The following is an 18948-nucleotide window of genomic DNA, read 5'->3' on the forward strand; positions in this document are numbered from 1 at the left end:
CTCCAAAATCACTCCAAAGATGCTTTAAAAGTAAAATAAAATAGTGAAACTAATGGGCAGAGGAGAGGGACTCTTGGGGGAAAGATATGCTTGGGTTATAGGAGGAAAAGAAACATTCTCACATGCTATGTATGTATCTCAATGAAGGATAGTGGATAGAAAACAAAACATAACATACTATTCTGTGCTTATATATTTCAAGTTGCTACAACTCAAGACAGATATACAGGGACTGAAGATTAATCAAAACATTCCTTTTCATCATCCATTCATTTCTTTTTCAGTCGGAAGGGAGACGGCACCCAAACAGAAACCAAATGAGGCAGGCACAAGGGCAGCGCTCTGGTTGAGAAAAAATAACATCTGGAGGGAACAGGGCTCATCTGTGTAATGTTATGAATGCCCTGGAGTAAGAGCAGACTTGCTGACCAGGTCCTGTGGAAGCTACTTCTAACTCTGACTTTGGCTACCTTCAGGAAGAGGAGCTAATTTATCACACAGTGACTCTGGCAGAGAATACTTAAGGATTCAAAATTGGCTTAGATAAATTCATGATCAGCTGAAAAAGCTGAGATTAATTCCTATCCTTTATATTTGACGTCAGAGAGAACAACAGTGCCCTCATAGCATCCACTGGCAGTGTCTGTTTGAAATGCTAGGTTGGTATGGGCCCCAAATCTGGCAAGATCTAATTTTTTCATGTTACACAAAATATATCAATGTGTTATTTATTGAATATACTTCTAATGAATGAATTAGAAAAACCTACAGGCTGTATATTCCAATCACATTATGTCCCCAGGAGAAAATTCTGCCCAGTGATTGTCCTTATCTGATACATATATGAAAAATTTGGATTTGTTCTTCATCAAGTCCTTAAAAACATTTTTTGATACATAGTGACTGACCAGAGCTAGAAATGAATAATTTAGCACAATTGTTGTGAGTGGCTCTGAAGATTTTCAAGAGTAGAAATAGTTTCAGTAAAGAAGAAAATCCTAGAACAACTCGTTGCTTCCTGGTAAATGCCATCAGATGTTAAGATTAAATCCAGAGAGCCAATCCAAGTTTAGGAAACCCTACAACAACAGATATGTGACTGCGGCTCCTAAAAAATCCACACTGGGATGGAGAAGAGAACACAGAGCTTTGTTGACAGCTCAGCCAGAAAAAAAGAATTTAGGTCTGACTTAGGTAGGAGACAGGCTTTGTTCAAGTGCAATCATTTCCATCTTTGAAATGAAACTGCAGGATTTCATTAAGAGTTACAGCTGCTTACTGAAAATTAGTTGGCTCCCTAGTTTGATTGAAGGTACTACCTCATTTTCATTGCTGCACATAAACTTTTTTGTCGTTGTGACTGCTGAAAGAAGAACCTCTATTTACATGGTCTCCCGTTTATTTGAGTTCACTGAGCCTAATCTAGAAGTGGAGACCTGTGCTTGTGCTATCTGGCAGAGAATAGAGGGAACTCTGTGTTTAATTAAAAGCAAAAACCACTCACATTCATTAAGGCGAACTAACTACATTCTCCTCACACACTACCATTATTACTTAAAAATCGATTTCCCAGCCACTCTATTGGCCATATGGCAGAAAGGCCCCTCTCAGCATTGTAGAAACCCATCAAAGCAGGATCCCAGGGGAATGGCAGCCACAAATGACGGGACCTTGGTAGGATCTATTGTCTCAACTACTTTTTAGAGCAGCATCTGTTAGCCAACAATAACCAACCCCATCTCTTCCAAAAATCAAAACTGACTAAATCGACCTCTGTATTTAGAAAAGATTACCAAGGAGTTCAGCAAACCTTACTTCTGGTAGTGGGCTGGCCGGTTTGGTTAGGATTCCTCCTACATACACAACATTAGGCAGGGTGGGTCTCGGAAACTCCAGTGCTACATCTGTACACAGCATCCACAGACTGGACCCATGGACCAAGTCATACATGGACTTCTCCGGCAGCAGGTTGTACTTCTGCATTATCCTCTCATACTTGGGAAGAACCAGAAAGCTGACCCCTAATCTGGAAATGAGGTAAACGCCGGTATTTTTCATCCTTTGCAGCAAGTTCATGTGGTCTGTGAGGAGTGAGTTAAACTCTGGGACGTAAGCTAAAGGGGCAGGAGCACCCACTTCAGCAGGATACCAAAGGCCAGTTGAAAATACAGCATATTTAACCCCTAAAAGGTGAGCTATCACAAATCCACACATGTCATTAGGGTCCACCAGCAGCAGGTCAAACTTTTCCTTTTTCAGACCCTGAATCAGGGCACGGTTGCCAACCATCATATCACAGTTCTTAGTATAGTGGTCCAGTATGTCAAACAGTTCGATTGCTGTCAATCTCCCAGAGAAGATATTCCGCATTTTGGACTGCAGGAAAGCATCCGAGGTGGTACTGTTAAAAATCCCTGGGTAGCGCTGGAGGCTGTAATGATTAGATGGCGTGATGTCTCTGCCTTCGGAGAGAAGAAACACTGTACGGTGGCCTCTCTCATGCAAGGCTGAGGCTAGTGTCTTGAAAATGTACATATGGCTTTCAAACATAATTGGCGGCACGATGATGATTTTGGCAGCCTTCGCTATCCCAACGGCACTCCACAGGAGCATGAAATATGGAGTGTAAGACTTCATCGCTGAAATGACAACCAGAAGAAGACTTAAAACAACATACAGTCTTTACCATGCAAAACAAACAATCACAAAGACTGTTTTCAAAGTATGATGATCCAATATTTTGTCTAAGGATCCCTGTTTGAAAGTATCCTGATATTTGTTCTAAGTACCTCTCTACTTCTAAAAGATAATTTTTTTAAAGATAGAACTGACAGCAAAGCTGACAGAAACTGAAATACACTTAAAATATATCAGTTTTGGAGCACACAACTCCATCAGTAATGGAGACCTAGGTATTTTTTTGAGAATCAGATTTCAGAAATATGAACTTCTATGAAATTGAATAACCAAAGATCTCTCTTCTTTGACTAATTACAGTGAGATATCTATGAAACACTGTTTATCTTTTTAAAAAATTTTTGCATGTTTGTTTATTTTTTTGAGAGAGACAGAGCAGGAGCGGGAGAGGGGAAGATAGAGAGATGAAGACACAGAATCCAAAGCAGGCTCTAGTCTCTGTCTGAGCTGTCAGCAAAGATCCCGACCAGGGGCTCGAACCCACTAATGGCGAGATCATGACCTGAGCCGAAGTCTATGCTTAATCAACTGAGCCACCCAGGAGCCCCAACACTGTTTATATTTTAATTGAACATTAATGTTAATACCAGTAAGAAGAGCCAAGATTTTTGATTTCTGGGTGCATCAGCCTGTGTCTTTTCAAATCATTTTATCACAGCAGTTACTTTCCCAAAGGAAGATTACATTTAAAAAAGTAATCCTTTCAAGTAACAGTTCTATATAAAAGACATTTTTCTACAGGAAAAATAATCTTTTCTTGTGAATTTCCCCTTTATCTAAATACGCTTATGTATCCTGGCAATCTCTATGTAATTTATATCAACTTGCTAATTCATTTCCGGGCATTAAAAGAGAAACTTTTAATAGAAAAGTTCAAGGGAGTTAACCAGATCTCTGTAAATGTTTACAGAAGAAGTGACTGATTAACAAGTGTGTCCCAGACCACACTTCCTGTGTTGTACCTGTAACTCAGGGGCAAACGGCAAGTTAGATGATGGCTGCACAGGTGACACCCATCACTTCTCCTACCTTTTCATGTTAGTGGATTATGTGCAATTGTTAGAGTTGTCCTCAGTCAGTTTTTAGAAATAAGTGTTCTACCTGTGGGGGCTACACAGTGAGTAAACTCCTCCTACTTGACTCAGTATAATTTTTACTTAGACTCTAAATTAACCTCCAAATTAAAAAAAAATACATCTAAATAATAATTACCCATGCAAACTGTATATTTTTACTTCAAGGAGCAACTTAAAATAGATTTATATGCACATCACCAAATCAATAACCATTTTCATTCATTATCACATATTAACTACCCAACTTGTACAAATTCCCACCATCCAAATGCAGTTTAGCAACATTCAAACGCTGCAAAAAACAAAAAGGAAATCAATAGAGGAAAAATGATAGATTCTTCTCATATCAAGACTTGAACTATAGGAGCGCCTGGGTGGCCCAGTCGGTTAAGCATCCTACTTCAGCTCAGGTCATGATCTCACCATTTGTGGGTTCGAGGCGCACATCAGGCTCCATGCTGATAGCTCAGGGCCTGGAGCCTGCTTAAGATTTTGTGTCTCCATCTCTCTCTGCCTCTCCCCTGCTCATTCTCATTTTCTCTCTCTCTTTCTCAAGAATAAATAAACATTAAAAAATAGAGACTAAAGTACAAAATGCGTTATATATCCAGGTGTCTTTTCCCTGTTTCACTCCAAGGAAATTTTCAAACTATATTTAGATGCATCAATACTATACCATTATGACTAAATTGAAGTAATGCCCATTATAAGCATATAAGAACCAGGGTTAACTGTTGCTTGAATTAATATAAGAGCTTTAAGAAAACACTATTTCTATAGCAACAAAGTAAGTTTTTCCTATAATTACAAGGTCTATGAAGAAAAAAAAATAGCCAATCCTGGAGGAAACTTTCCAGGCCTTTATTTCTCTCTACCATCTCTCTAATGTATCATTTTGGTACAGCCTCCAATTTCAAGGAATTAACAATTAGGGATTTTCAGTAGACATGTCCTTAATTCTGGGGATGACATTTATACAAAAACAATTATTTCAGCAGCTGGTGTCCATTGCTGTGATTAATACTACCTGTCACAGTTTGCACAGAAGACATACCAACTGATGGACTATGGTAGGAACTGCTTTGTCTACTGTGTTTAGCATCTAGCTGAGCAGTGAACACACAGTTCATTCAGCTACAGTTAAAACCACTGCTTTATCTATCATATAGACACACAAGATGCAAAACAAAACAAAACAAAATAATGGTAGGGAAACAAGCCCTTTCATTGAGCTTTTTACTCTAGTCTGACTTTTTTATTTTAATATTTTATTTCAGAAATTACTAAAAAGTAAAATGACATTACAGAATATGGTTGGGTTTTTTTTAAATTTTTTAAATGTTATTCAGTTTTTAGAGGTGAGAAAGACAGATAGCAAGCAAGGAAGGGGCAGAGAGAGGGAGATAGAGTACCTGAAGCAAGCTCCACACTCTGAGTTATCAGCACAGAGCTCAACACGGGGCTCAAACTAAGGAATCGCAAGGCCATGACCTGAGCCAAAGTCAGATGCCCAACCGACTGAGGAACATGGTTGTTTTTTTAATGCACAAGTGTTTATGTTAAAGAACAGCATTGTTCAAAAGAGATTTCTGTGAAGATGAAAATGTTCTCTATCTCCAATATTGAGCAGCTGAAATGTAGTTAACATGATTGAGGAACTGAATTTTAAATTTTAACATGTGGCTAAATTAATTTAGTGCCAATGGTTACAGTACTAATATAAGGTCTGAAAAAGTACATACATTCTGTACATATAGATTCTAAAAGTAATTATGCAAATATATCAGTATTTGTAGGACAAAGTTCGTCTAAAAACAATGTCTACTACATCTTCATGAAAAAAATACCGATTACCAACAAAGAAGCATAATTTCTACAGATATAAAACTGTTCAAATACAAAATTAATTATGGATAACTGCCATCACACTTTACTGTCATAAACATCATGGTGGGAGGGTAACAGAATGATTAACACAACTACCAACAAATGGTGAGATTCTTGCAAGTCCAGACTTAATCAGAATGGGTCTACTGATAAGCTGGAGTTCATTAATAGTAATACTTCTGCTTTGAGAAAGATAATGTCAAGAGAATAAGAAGATAAGCCACAGACTGGGAGGAAGTAGTTGCGAAAGACACAGCTGATAAAGGACTGTTATCCAAAACACACAAAGAACTCTTAAAATTCAACAACAAGAAAGCAACCAACCTGATTTTAAAAAGGACCAAAGACCTTAATAGACAACTCACAAAGAGAATCTACAGATGGCAAATGAGCATATGAGAAGATGCTCCACGTCACAGATCATCCAGGAAATGCAAATTAAAACCACAATGAGATACTACACACCTGTCAGAATGGCCAAATTCCAGAACGGTGACAATGCCAAATGCTGGAGAGAATACGAGCAACAGGAACCCTCCTTCATTGCTGGTGGGAATGTAAAATGGTGCAGCCACTTTGGAGGGCAGGTTGGTGGCTTCTTATAAAACTAAACATACTGTTAACATATGATCCATCATTAGTGCTATTTGGTATTTACCCAAAGGAAATAAGTTTACCTAAAAACTTATCTGCACACAAAAGCCTGCACATGGATGCGTATAGCAGCTTTATTCATAATTGCCAAAACTTGGAAGGAACCAAGATGTCTTCTAGTAGGTAAATGGATAAATAAACTAGAATGGGATATTACTCAATGCTAAAAAGAAAATGAATGATGAGCCTTTAAAAGGGAAGAAACTTAAATGCATATTACTTAGTAAAATGTTTGTTACTTATAATATGCATATAATAGTATAAATTACGAAGGATTTTAACACTTTCTACAATGCACATGTGTTACTCTTCTCTTAATAAAAATAATAAGCATTATTTTAAAATAATATGTGATAAGAAATCTCATTTATAATAACAATAAAGTACTTAAAATGCCTTGATATTAACTAAAAAGGTTATTTGTTGCTATCCTAAGGTAAGCCTTTTTCCAAAGACATACACATAGAAATAATACGAAGTATATAGAAATACTCTATTATTTTAATGAAAGGTGGTATTTGAAAAAAATCAATCCTTCCCATACTATAAATTGAATGAATAAGGGCGTATGGGTAGCTCAGTTGGTTAAGTGTCAAATTCTTGATTTTGACTCAGGTCATGATCTCAAGGTTCATGACTTCGAGCCCTTTGTGCTGACAGTATGGATCCTGCTTGGGATTCTCCCTCTCCCTCTGCCCCTCCCCCACTTATGCACGCACATACACATGCTCTCTTTCTCAAAAATAACTAAATAAGATTAAAAATAAATAAATAAATAGACTGAATAGATTCCTCACAAAATCCCATTGGATAGTTTGTTTTATTTTGTTGGGCAAGTTACCAAATTATACCCATGTTCACTTGTTAGAATACACAAGCAGAGAGAATACATTAAAAAAAAAAAAAACCCATAAAGCCTGAGGACAGCAAGGTAAATATTAAAACACATTTTTAAGAATCATTAAAACACTACAGATCTTGCCTGAGAATCCTCCTCCAAATCGGTGGATCAGAGTAGTTAGCCTATAAGAATTCTTGAATAAATATGAACATAATAGGAGATGAAAGGAGCATGAGTATATGAGAAAGGAAAACTTATTTGAAATGGAGTGTTGAAAACTGGCTTTATATTTGAGAAGCAAAATCACTAAATTTTTTACCTTAGACTTTCCCCAACATAAATCAGATAGACTAGTGTTAATTTTTTTTTAAATATAGCCAGTAAAAGTGTTGCTCTTTAAATTATCTCTGGAAAGAGGGAGAAAATGAGCATAAAGCAAAGAAAGAAATACTTATTATAGATATTATTGGAATTGACTACATAATCATTAAATATTTTTGGAAAGTTTAAGACATCTGGAGCAGAGTTTTCCAGCCCAGATGACTAACTGAACACAAGTGTTTCTCCTCCTTTCTTCCTAAAGCTTCTTCAGAAATAATAGCAAAGAATATAATAGGGAGTACCTAATGTCTGTGGAAATTGTTATGAGGAAATGAGGTGTGGGCAGGCTACAGTCATCAGTGAAACGGACTTCTAGAAAACAAACGCCAAGAATAGCTTACTGAGGAATAAAAGTGAATGGAGGAAGTCATGACGCAGAACAGAGGAGAAGCCTGTGACAGAGGTGAAAACTGCTTCCAGAATGGCTGAGAGCTTAAGCAGACAAGTCTGGGAGCAAGAGTGGTGGTGGAGCAAGAAATCACAGGCAAGAGCTCTCTAAAGATGAGCAAGAGCAGTTTCCCCCACCGGCCACCTCTTCCCTTCACTCCCATGGGCACAAAGCAGACGCAGTTGCATTTACTCCCCAAAGTAAAAACGCACATCAGTTCCCTGGATGAACAGATCAGCAGCCTGAAGAGTGATGAGAACTGAAAACTCAGGGTAAAACCTCTTCATGCTGGTTTATGGGAGGTGGCTTTTCGCTCCTTACCTGTCACCCTAGAGAAAGTCCCAGTCATTGAACATACCGCATTCACACACACAGTTTGAACTCAGCCTCCCAGTTAGAGGCTAGGAGCTTAAGTTTGCTGAATGACTGAACAAAATAAACTAGACTTTTATTTCATTAAAATTAGCAAGGACATCATTTTTAATAACAGTTTTAGGCAGTTGGTGAAAATACAAATTGATGCAAATGTTCTGAAAAACAAGTGGCACATCATTTTACATTATTTATGTAAGTACTATAAATCAGGAATACCAACATATCTGTACAAAGATGCTCCTGTATTCACTTCTAACAGCAAACAGCCAGAAACTGCTAGGAATCCAGCAATAGAGGATTAATCACATCACAATACATTTTACAATGGAGTAATCAAAACAGAATCATCAAAACTGAGTTTTAAACATTTTTACCATGAGAAAATGCTCATAATATACATAAATAAAATCATATGTACTATGTATATACACTAAATGATTATATTGATGACAAGATAACTTATCTGATAACAAACATCAGAAATCGGGATTGTCAAATTGAGGAATTCTGTTTTCTCTTCCTATTTTATATTTCCAGGTTTTTGAAATTTTCTACCAAAAATATATAATATTTAAAACACATTCATTCTATTTCCATGCCTCTTTAGCTGGAGTCTTACTCCCACTCTCCTCTTGGAGTCCAGTATCTAAAAATATCAGGGTCTATTTGCTGGGCTCAACTCACTTCCCAAATGATTCCAGCTTGGCGTGGTCTCCACCACCACTCTGCCCAGATACTCACTGTTGAGGACACTCAAGGCCTCTTAATATTCACACATATGCCCCCCGCTCCCGCCCCCCCCAACAGTTACCTGATTGGACTTCTCTCTAGCACTATACACTAATAAGCAATCCCTTCTCTCTCCACATTCTCTCTTGGTTCTGAGCTGCTACTGCTACTTCACTGTGGTCTACTGTCACAATACTGAAGAAAATCTGGAATTCAAAGACTCTAAACAAATCTACTTTTGCATACCAGCTGACTCTTCTTTATATTAAAAATTATTTATATGCTTCCATTCAAGACAAGAAACAATGCAAATTTTTATGAGTGCCCACCTCTGGGCATAGGGAAGCCATTCAACATTGAGGGGTAAATTGATTCAGCAAAACAAGGATGTCAGAGTGGCACTTGAATGCTGCGAACCCAAAACACTCATTTGCAAAAGTGATCCCTCTAAGGCCAAACCCTTAGAACACCAGGTAAAAATAGATTAGCTATCATGTTCCTGTTCCTAAGCCTCAATGGTTCACTTCAGCTGAACTCTGACACCAGAACACCCCACTGTACTACTGAGATTTTTTTTTAAATATAAAAAAAATTGGCTTCATGAATCCCTTATTTTTTTTATTTCCTTAAACAGGAGTCTAAAAATACCAGAGTCTAACACCTTACTAGACCTCTAGCAACCTTACTTTAAAATGCTATATCCATCTATTCATTAAAAAAAAAAAAGGTAGGGAATGATCTTTGGCTACCACGTGAAAGAATCATTTTTCTGGTTTTTGCTTTTTGAGGTTAAGTCATGAACAATACTGAGCTGGAAAGCATACATGAGGATGAACTATATAAAAAAAAGTGGCAAGCACATAAACTACAGGAAAGAAATTAAATTTCAATAGCAAACCAGCCCAGCACCTTAGCAATTCAGGAGCACAGGGAGAAAACAAGAAGGAAGAGAGCGAGAGCGAGAGCGAGAGCAAGAGAGAGAGAGAGAGAGAGAATGAGAGAGAAAGAGAAACCAAGACACAGACTCTTAACTACAGAGAACAGACTGATGGTTACCAGTCTGTAAAGTGATTGGACGCATGGGTGACATGGGTGATGGGGATTACGGAGGGTGCTTGGGATAAGAACCAGGTGATGTATGTAAGCACTGAATTGCTATATTGTACACCTGAAACTAACATTACACTGTATGTTAATTAAGTGGTATTTCTTTTCTTTTTATTTTTTTAATGTTTTTATTTTTGAGAGAGAGACAGAGAGTGAGCAGGGAAGGGGCAGACACAGAATCTGAAGCAGGCTCTAGTCTCTGAGCTGGGAAGGGGAAGACACAGAATCTGAAGCAGGCTCTAGTCTCTGAGCTGTCAGCACAGAGCCTGACATGGGGCTCTAACTCACAGACGGCGAGATCATGACCTGAGTGGAAGTTGGCTGCCTAACTAACTGAGTCACCCAGGTGCCCCAACTAAGTGGTATTTCAATAAAAATTTAAAAAAAAATAGACTGTCATTTTTAAATAAGAACTAATCAAAGTGTTTTTGCATTAAGGGAAAAACAAAATAAAAAGGCAATTTTAAAATCATGTCTGTATGTGGTGAATTTAACTATTTAGAAAAAAATTGATTATGCAGTCTAGTAAATGAACAGCTAAAATTCTCAATACTTTTAAAGTTTTTCTGGCATTTAATTATGAAGACTGCAATAAAAGGGGAAACAAAAGACATGTCAATCATAACTGCCACCAGAGGTCAACCTTGGTGCTACATGAAATATTAGAATAATGTAATCTGTCTTCAAAGCACCTTTTATAAGTAAGCTTAAGAAAATGCCATCCAGAAAAAATTAAAAAAAAACAAAAATCAAATCTATGAAAGTAAAGACTAACTCACTACTAGTACTTTTAAATAAATGCCAATAGCATTTTTCATAGAAATCGAACAAAGAATCCTAAAATCTGATTGATCCATAAAAGACCCAAATAGTGAATACAATCTTGAAAAAAAGAAAAAGCTGAAGGTACCAGATTTCAAGATATACTACAAAGTTTGATTACATACTAATCAAACAGTGTGGTACTACTAACACAAAAACATAGAGATAGACCAACAGAACAGGACAGAGTCCAAAATTAAACTCACACCCAAATGGTCAAGAAACCTACAACAAGGAGGCAAGAACATACAGTGGGGAAAAGATGGTCTTTTCAATTAATGGGGTTGGGAAAACTGAACAGCTACATGCAAAAGAATGAAACTGGACCACTTTCTTACACCATCAACAAAAATCAAGTCAAAATGAATTAAAGACCTAAATGTGAGACCTGAAACTATACAACCCCTTAAAGAAAAATGGACAGTAATCTCTTGAATATCAGCCTTAATAACAGTTTTCTAGATACACTAGGCAAGGGAAACAAAAGCAAAAAATAAATGATTGGGAAGACACAAAAATAAAAAGTTTTTTACAGAAAAGGAAAATATAAACAAAACAAAAAGGCAACCCAGTGAATGGAAGAAGGTATTTGCAAATGATATATATAATAAGGGGTTAATATGCAAAATATATAAAAACTTTATACAACTCAATACAAAAATACTTCCAAAAATATCTGCCTAAAAAATAGGTAAAGGACCTGAATAGACTTTTTTTTTCCAAAAAAAGACATACAGATGATCAACAGACCCATGGAAAGATGGTCAACATTTTGGAGGCCACTTTCAGGCAAATAGGCTGGAATAGCAATGGGATATGAAAAGGACCCACAGAGACCACCTTCTGAATACAAACAGGTCCATCAGGCACCCACCTCAAAATACCCACAGGCCCGGGCGCCTGGGTGGCTCAGTCGGTTGAGCGCCCGGCTTCGGCTCAGGTCATGATCTCAGGGTTCGTGGGTTCGAGCACCGCGTTGGGCTCTGTGCTGACAGCTAGCTCAGAGCCTGGAGCCTGCTTCGGATTCTGTATCTCCCTTTCTCTTTGACCCTCCCCTGCTCACACTGTCTCTCTCTCAAATATAAATAAAAACATTAAAAAAAATACGCATAGGCCCTAAATTACCAGTGGGCTAGTTACCACTAGGGACAGTTACCAAAAAAAGGAAAATTCGATAGGTCCCCATACTCCTCACTTGCCCTCCGTAAAAGCGGCCCCTCCCACTGCCTCCTTGCAGACAGCCTCTCTGCTGTCCTGTCCTCTACTCCCTTCTGGTTTATTCAATAAACTTCTAGCTCCTTTGTTCTGCTTCAGGTGAATTCTTTCACCTCCCTTGTCTTGGGCTTCCATAGATCTTCACCTCAAGGGCTCCCATCCAATCCAGAGCCATCCAAATTAGACACCACAAACATCACTAATCATCAAGGAAATGCAAATTAAAACCACAGTAGGATATCACCTCACCCCAGTCAGAATGGCTAGTATTGGAAAGACAAGAGATAATTAAGTTTCCGGGCGGATACAGAGAAAAGGGAACCTTGTGCACTGTTGATGGAAATGTAAATTAATGCAAAGCACAGTGGAAAACAGTATAGAGATTCCTCAAAAAATTAAAAATAGAAATACCATATGATCCAATAATAATTCCACTACTGGGTATTTACCCAGAGAAAATGAAAACAACTTGAAAAGATATATGCACCTTTATGTTTATTGCAGCAGTGTTTACAATAGCCAAGATATGAAAGCAACCAAAGTGTCCACTGATGGACAAATGGATGAAGAGGTAGTATACACACACAGTGTATTACTCAGCCATAAAAGGAATAAGTTACTGCCATTTGCAACAACATGGATGGATCTAGAGGATGTTATCCAAAGTGAAACAAGTCAGAGAAAGACAAATACAATATAATTTCATTTATATAGTAATCTAAAAAATAAACACAAACAAACAAAAAAACAGACTCTTAAATACAGAGAACAAACTGGGGGTTGCCAAAGGGAAAGGAAGTCGGGGTATGGGGGGGTGAAATAGATAAAAGGGATTAAAAGGTACAATCTATAAAGTAAGAGGTACAAAATTATAAAATAAGTCATGGAATTGAAATACACAACACAGGGAATACAGTCAATAATACTGTAATTACTTTGTATGGTGGCAAATAGTGACACTTATTGTGGTGAGCAATGAGTAATGTACAGAATTGTCCAGTCACGACTTTACACCTAAAACTAATATAACACTGAATGTTAATTTTACTTCAATTTAAAAAAGCCAAAAAAAATATAATTTCTGTATCCTCTAGCACAATTTAAGCTCCAAATGAGATTTTGAGATTTTGGTAAAAATGGGTAATGATTTTATTTTCATTGCTAACCATGTAGTAAGTGCTCAATAAATATTTACTGAATGAATTGATCACAATTGTGATTTTGAACCAGGATATGTAGTTGGACCCCAGACACTGTCACTAATGATCCCATTTTCTTCTTTAATCTTAAATGAGTGAAATGTAATTTTATCAATTGCTTTACTTCTAAACAAAATTCTAAATCAAGCTTTTGCCTGAGGCACTGACGCTAGTTATGCATCCCAATAACGGATAAAGTTTCTAGGATAATGGGTATTGCCCTTAGAGGAAGACAGTAGCGAAGTATAGATTCCATTTCAGTTCTTAAGTCTAGGGGTCTTTTTTCATCTTATTTGTTAACTTCTTACACATTCAATTTGGAAATAACCAAACACAAAAAAATGACCATTAAATTAAATAACAAAAGAAAGTGACAAGAAGCTGGAATTTGTTGGGCGCTGTAATAGGCATATAATAGGCTGGGGCATAGAGTTTTCTTTTCCAGTAATGGAATCCTCTCCTTCCAGTTGGCTCACCGCCAGAAAGACCTAAGACATTACCCAGCCTCTCTAGGAGCCAGTTTTAGCCAAATAAGTTAAGTTCTGGTACATGTGCATGGGACAGAAGCATAAGTGATACATGCAATTTCTAATTTATGCCTTTAGAGGTTTCAATTTTCACCTTCCTTCTGGCAGGAATGAGCACATGGTAATTATTAACATCCCAGACCATGTAGGCAGAAGTATAAACCAGGAATGGTGCAACAACAAAGACAGGGGAATCTACACTGTGAAGTGGAATATCAGCCCTTTGCCTTGCTTACGCTCATTCTCTGTATGTAATGTAACTAAACTACTGTTTAAAAAATTTTTTTACATTTATTTATTATTGAGAGACAGAGACAGAGCATGAATGGGGGAGGGGCAGAGAGAGGAGACACAATCAGAAGCAGGTTCCAGGCTCTGAGCTGTCAACTCTGAGCCTGATGCAGGGCCCAAACCCACGAACCGGAGATCATGACCTAAGCAAACGTCAGTCAACCGATTGAACCACCCGGGCGCCACCTTCTAAACTACTGTTTTAAAGCCACTGTTATTTTGAGTCTCTTTTTCCCGCAGCAAGGTGACTAACCATCCAGATTTGCCAAGCTTTGCGGGGGTTTCCAGGATGCAGAGCTTTCAGTGTCCTATCTGAGCAAAACGGAACAAACTGGTCACTCTACAGCTTGGGACTTATATCCTAACATAAAACTATCATTAAACAGCATATCTTAAAAGAGCTCTACTGTGTACTATGTACCTTCCCTGTACTACAGGCTTTAGGAGCATGATCTCATTTTATGCTAAGAGACCATAACCAAAGAAAAAGAGTTGTTCCCATTTTACAGACAAGGAGAATCAGATTGAGTAAGATAAGAACTTGAGCAGGATCTTGCATGTAGTGCACTGCAGAGGTTCATGTCCATTTTTAACCCACTTTTATCCCACTGTGTGAAGAGAGGAAGAAAATAAAGCTGAAGAAAACAATGTAACTGGGCAAACTGAGGGATGGCTCCGCTTTATTGCTACAGAGCTGTTCAGCAGCCCAGGTTTAGCATCTGTATTTCATATACAGGCAATATCTTGAGTTTTGAAATTAACTAGGACTGTCTTCTTGCAAGTAAACTACTAGAAAGAAGGAGTCCCCTAAGATCACACTGTGAAATGGGAACACCTTGACTGGACGTGGAAGGCTGGAGAGAGAGAATTTAGAAAATTAGGGCCACCTATTGTTGGTTAATATTCCTTCCCACTCCACAAAAACTGTTGATCAGGCAATAGTCAGGCACTTTTAATTAATTAAGAGTGCAATCTGGGTAAAGAACAAACACACAACAACAAACCCTACATTGGCTATAGAACTTCTCGGGTTGGCTGTCAGTCCTTAATAAAGACGGATAATTTAGATTTTTCAAAATCTACCACTTTCTCAAATTAATGTTTTTTATTCATTCAGAAAAATCACAGATACTTATGTATGTATATGGAAGTGCATGATTTAACTGCAATATAACTAGAATATGCTAAATGCAAAGGAAGACACTGGGTTCCATTTCACAAACTAAAAAAAAACAACAAATAAATCCAGGGGCACCTAGGTGGTGCAGTCCATTAAGCACCTGACTCTTGATTTTGGCTCAGGTCATGATCTCACTTTGTGGGTGGAGCCCGTCATAGGGCTCTGCACTGACAGCATGGAGCCTGCTTGGGATTCTCTCTCTCCCTCTTCTGCCCCTCTCCTACTTGTGCTCGCTCTCTCTCAAAAAAAAAAAAATCAATCCAAAGCTACTTGCAAAAACTTTTAGTCAAAATTTCTAACATACTTTTGTTGTTTTAGATATATTTGTGTCTAATAACAAAATCAAAAGGCACAACAGAAAATAGTCTATTATTCGTACCACATTCCTGACTTGCATGTCACCTTAAAGAATGTAAGATGAATATAAATTTGTGAAAGAACCACACTAATCTTTCTTCACACATACACACAAAATACTGGAAGGAATAAACCAGTAGCAAGACAATTCAAAATTTTTAATTCTGCACCAGGGACTTAAACCAGTGCCAGGGAGCACACAGAAAACCTCCTCGTGTAGGACAGATCATGAAGAATGTCTTTATTGTCCTTTGTTGTTGTCCCACACTCCAAGGTAGCCGCACTTACCACTTGTCTACACTACCAGTATCTTTTCAGACATCTAGTACAGATGGTGAGGCTATCAGGAGAAACCCAATGCTCTTCCCTTATCAGTGATAGCTGGCCCAGGCCCTCCTGGGGCACTTCTCTGAAGTAATCAGGGGGAAGGTAAGATAAAAATAAGAAAAATAAAAGGGGGAAATAAAAATAGAATAATACGATACCAACAGACATTGCAACTCAGTACCTTGGATATAATATATATCAAAGTAATGCTTGATAACAGTGATTAAATTTAATTATATTAAACATATATTTAATTATCTCATGAAATAATTCTCAAATGTTCATGTCCTAAACAATCACCTGTGGTGCTTACTAAAAATGCAGATTCCAGGTTTCTTCATCACACGGGCTGTTAGGCAGTCTGGGGACAAAGAAACCCCAAATTCTGCATTTCTAATAAGCATCTGGAGATTTTGATGCAATTAAACCACAGACTGAGAGACGAGGATGTACTACTCAATCCTTATTTGCATTAAGAGAGCATGAGGATCTGAAATACAAACATCCAAGTGAAAGTTCACTTGTCCTGGGTATTCAGAAAAGCAAAATGCCCAGCCCAAGATCTTGAGGAACTCAGAATAAACAAACAATCCCAAAGTATGTCTTTAATGACCTGTTATAAAGTACCTACACTATCTCAGAAACACACAAATACAGTTTTAATAATTTATAAGGATATGACAGTAGCTTTCAATTTTCATTCAATTTAATATTACATATTCAACTTTCCCGTGATCATTTAATCCCACAAATTATAAGAGAATTTGAAATATTAATTGTATTAGTAAAGTACTAATCAATCAATGTCACACTAGATAGGTAATTTAAATAAATGTCAATGTGTATTTAAAATTTTGGGTTTGGGCTATGTGTCATACTTTGGTAACTTAAGACCACCTTTTTAGGCAGCTCATATTTCCAGTTGCTTATGCTATGAAAATAATGTAATTTTAGGTGACCCTACAGTGAAGTCTCTATGATACAAGAAAAAATAAAAATAGGTATGGTGTGTATCTATGGATGGATCCCCAAATTGGTAGCCTTTTAATTTGGGCCAAGTCATTTAATTTCTAAGTGCCTAAATTTCCTCATCTGCCAATTAAGGCTATGAAATTAGATGGTCCTGGAAATCCCTTAAAATTAAAAAAAAGGCTTACTAAAAAATGGATTTAAAAATAGGTTTAAAAGGGCCTGGGTGGTTCAGTTAGTTGGTTAAGTCTCTGACTTAACCAAAACTCTTGGCTTTGTGGGTTTGAGCCCCACATCAGGCTTTGTGCTGGCAGTGTGGAGCCTGCTTGAGATTCTCTCTCTCCCTCTCTCACTGCCCCTCCTCAACCTGTGCTGTCTCTGTCTCTCTCAAAATAAATAAATAAACTTAAAAAAAGTTTTAAAATAGGTTTAATGACACTGGTATGAGTTGGTTCATAAAAGTAGTTAAGACCAGATAGATGCTAAGGAAAAAACTGAGAAAATGAATCTTAAGCTTTATGTTATAAAGAATCTTCAGTGGGAAGACAAATTTTCTAGGGATACTGTTAGAATACAAATTCTGATTCAGCATGTCTAGTGTGCCAAATTATTTACTTCTGACAAGCTCTCTCGTGCTCTGGGATGATGCCATACTTTGAGTAAGAAAGGATTCAGGGTAAAGCCAAAAATTAGAATTAAGAGTAATAAAACCTGATTAATAACATGGTCAACCAGTCAACCTACTAGAAAACAAAAGACAATTTGCTTAAAATAATGAAAGGATCTAATTTACCTATATAATTTTTAAAGGGACTGTCATGTGATAGGTGAGCCAATCTTTGAACACAGGGCTACATTCCAGTGTCTCTCACTGGAAAACCTACCACCCCTAAACTTATCAATTAAATCAGAATTTCTGGAAAGAAGACCTGTAGGTCTTAGCAATTATTTTTTCGCCTTTGTTTTTTATGCTCTCCATGTAATTATAATATTGAGCACCACTGGGCTGCACTTACAAAATCATAGCAAAATACATAAAAGTAAACAACTAATCCAACCGATTTTGGTGGTGGTTGTTTTTAATAAAGGAGAGAGAGAGAGAGTGTGTGTTTTAACTGCACTATGAATCCCTAAATATGTGTAAGTAACCAATTTGTAAATAAGATACAATACCTAATTTAAGTTTAGGTTATAAAAACTAACCAGGAAATTAGTAACAGGAAAGTATTTTGAAATTTAAACCTAATTTATTTTTTGTCCCTAAAATAATCAGAAATGTTTTCATCACATGGAAAACCGAAATTGATTATATTTAGTATCAGAGATCAGTAGTTCTCTGCCTTGGCATGTATCAGAACCACCTGGAGAGCTGGTGAAACAAAGACTATTGGCCCTGTCCTCACAGTCTCTGATTCTATACATATGGAATGAGCCCCAAGTTGGCATTTCCAACAAATTCCCAGGTGATGCTGATGCTGCTGGTTCAGGCACCATTTTAAGAATCACTGACAGATAAAAGTTTGGAATTTTAACAAAGGCAATTCATTTTTAATAGAGAAAACAGTATCATTAATAGATATTCCATCTTGGGGCATCTGAGTGGCTCAGTTGGTTAAGCTTCTGACTCTTGATTTCAGCTCAGGTCATGATCTCACAGTTTGTGAGATTGAGCCACACATTGCGCTGAGAGCGCAATATTTGCTTGGGATTCTCTCTCTGCCCCTCCTCAGTTCATGCGCTCATGCTCTCTCTTTCTAAATAAATGAATAAACATTTTTTTAAAAAGACACTTTCAGGGGTGCCTGGGTGGCTCAGACGGTTGAGTGTCTGACTTCAGCTCAGGTCATGGTCTCACGGTTCATGAGTTCGAGCCCCGCATTGGGCTCTGTACTAACAAACAGCTCAGAGCCTGGAGACTGCTTGGGA

General features: G+C 37.4%; 1 protein-coding gene across 1 annotated transcript in view; it reads right to left on the minus strand.

Moving 5' to 3' along the window:
• The window catches only part of UGT8 (UDP glycosyltransferase 8), an 86640-nt gene that overhangs the window by 55693 nt on the left and 11999 nt on the right, over window positions 1–18948 (minus strand). The window contains exon 2 of the mRNA XM_029941662.1: window positions 1816–2639. Coding sequence (XP_029797522.1) covers window positions 1816–2637 — 822 coding nt within the window. The 5' untranslated portion in view covers window positions 2638–2639. The remainder of the gene's footprint in view (window positions 1–1815; window positions 2640–18948) is intronic.

The sequence above is a fragment of the Suricata suricatta genome, chromosome 1, assembly GCF_006229205.1.
Source record: "Suricata suricatta isolate VVHF042 chromosome 1, meerkat_22Aug2017_6uvM2_HiC, whole genome shotgun sequence".
Lineage (NCBI taxonomy): Eukaryota > Metazoa > Chordata > Mammalia > Carnivora > Herpestidae > Suricata > Suricata suricatta.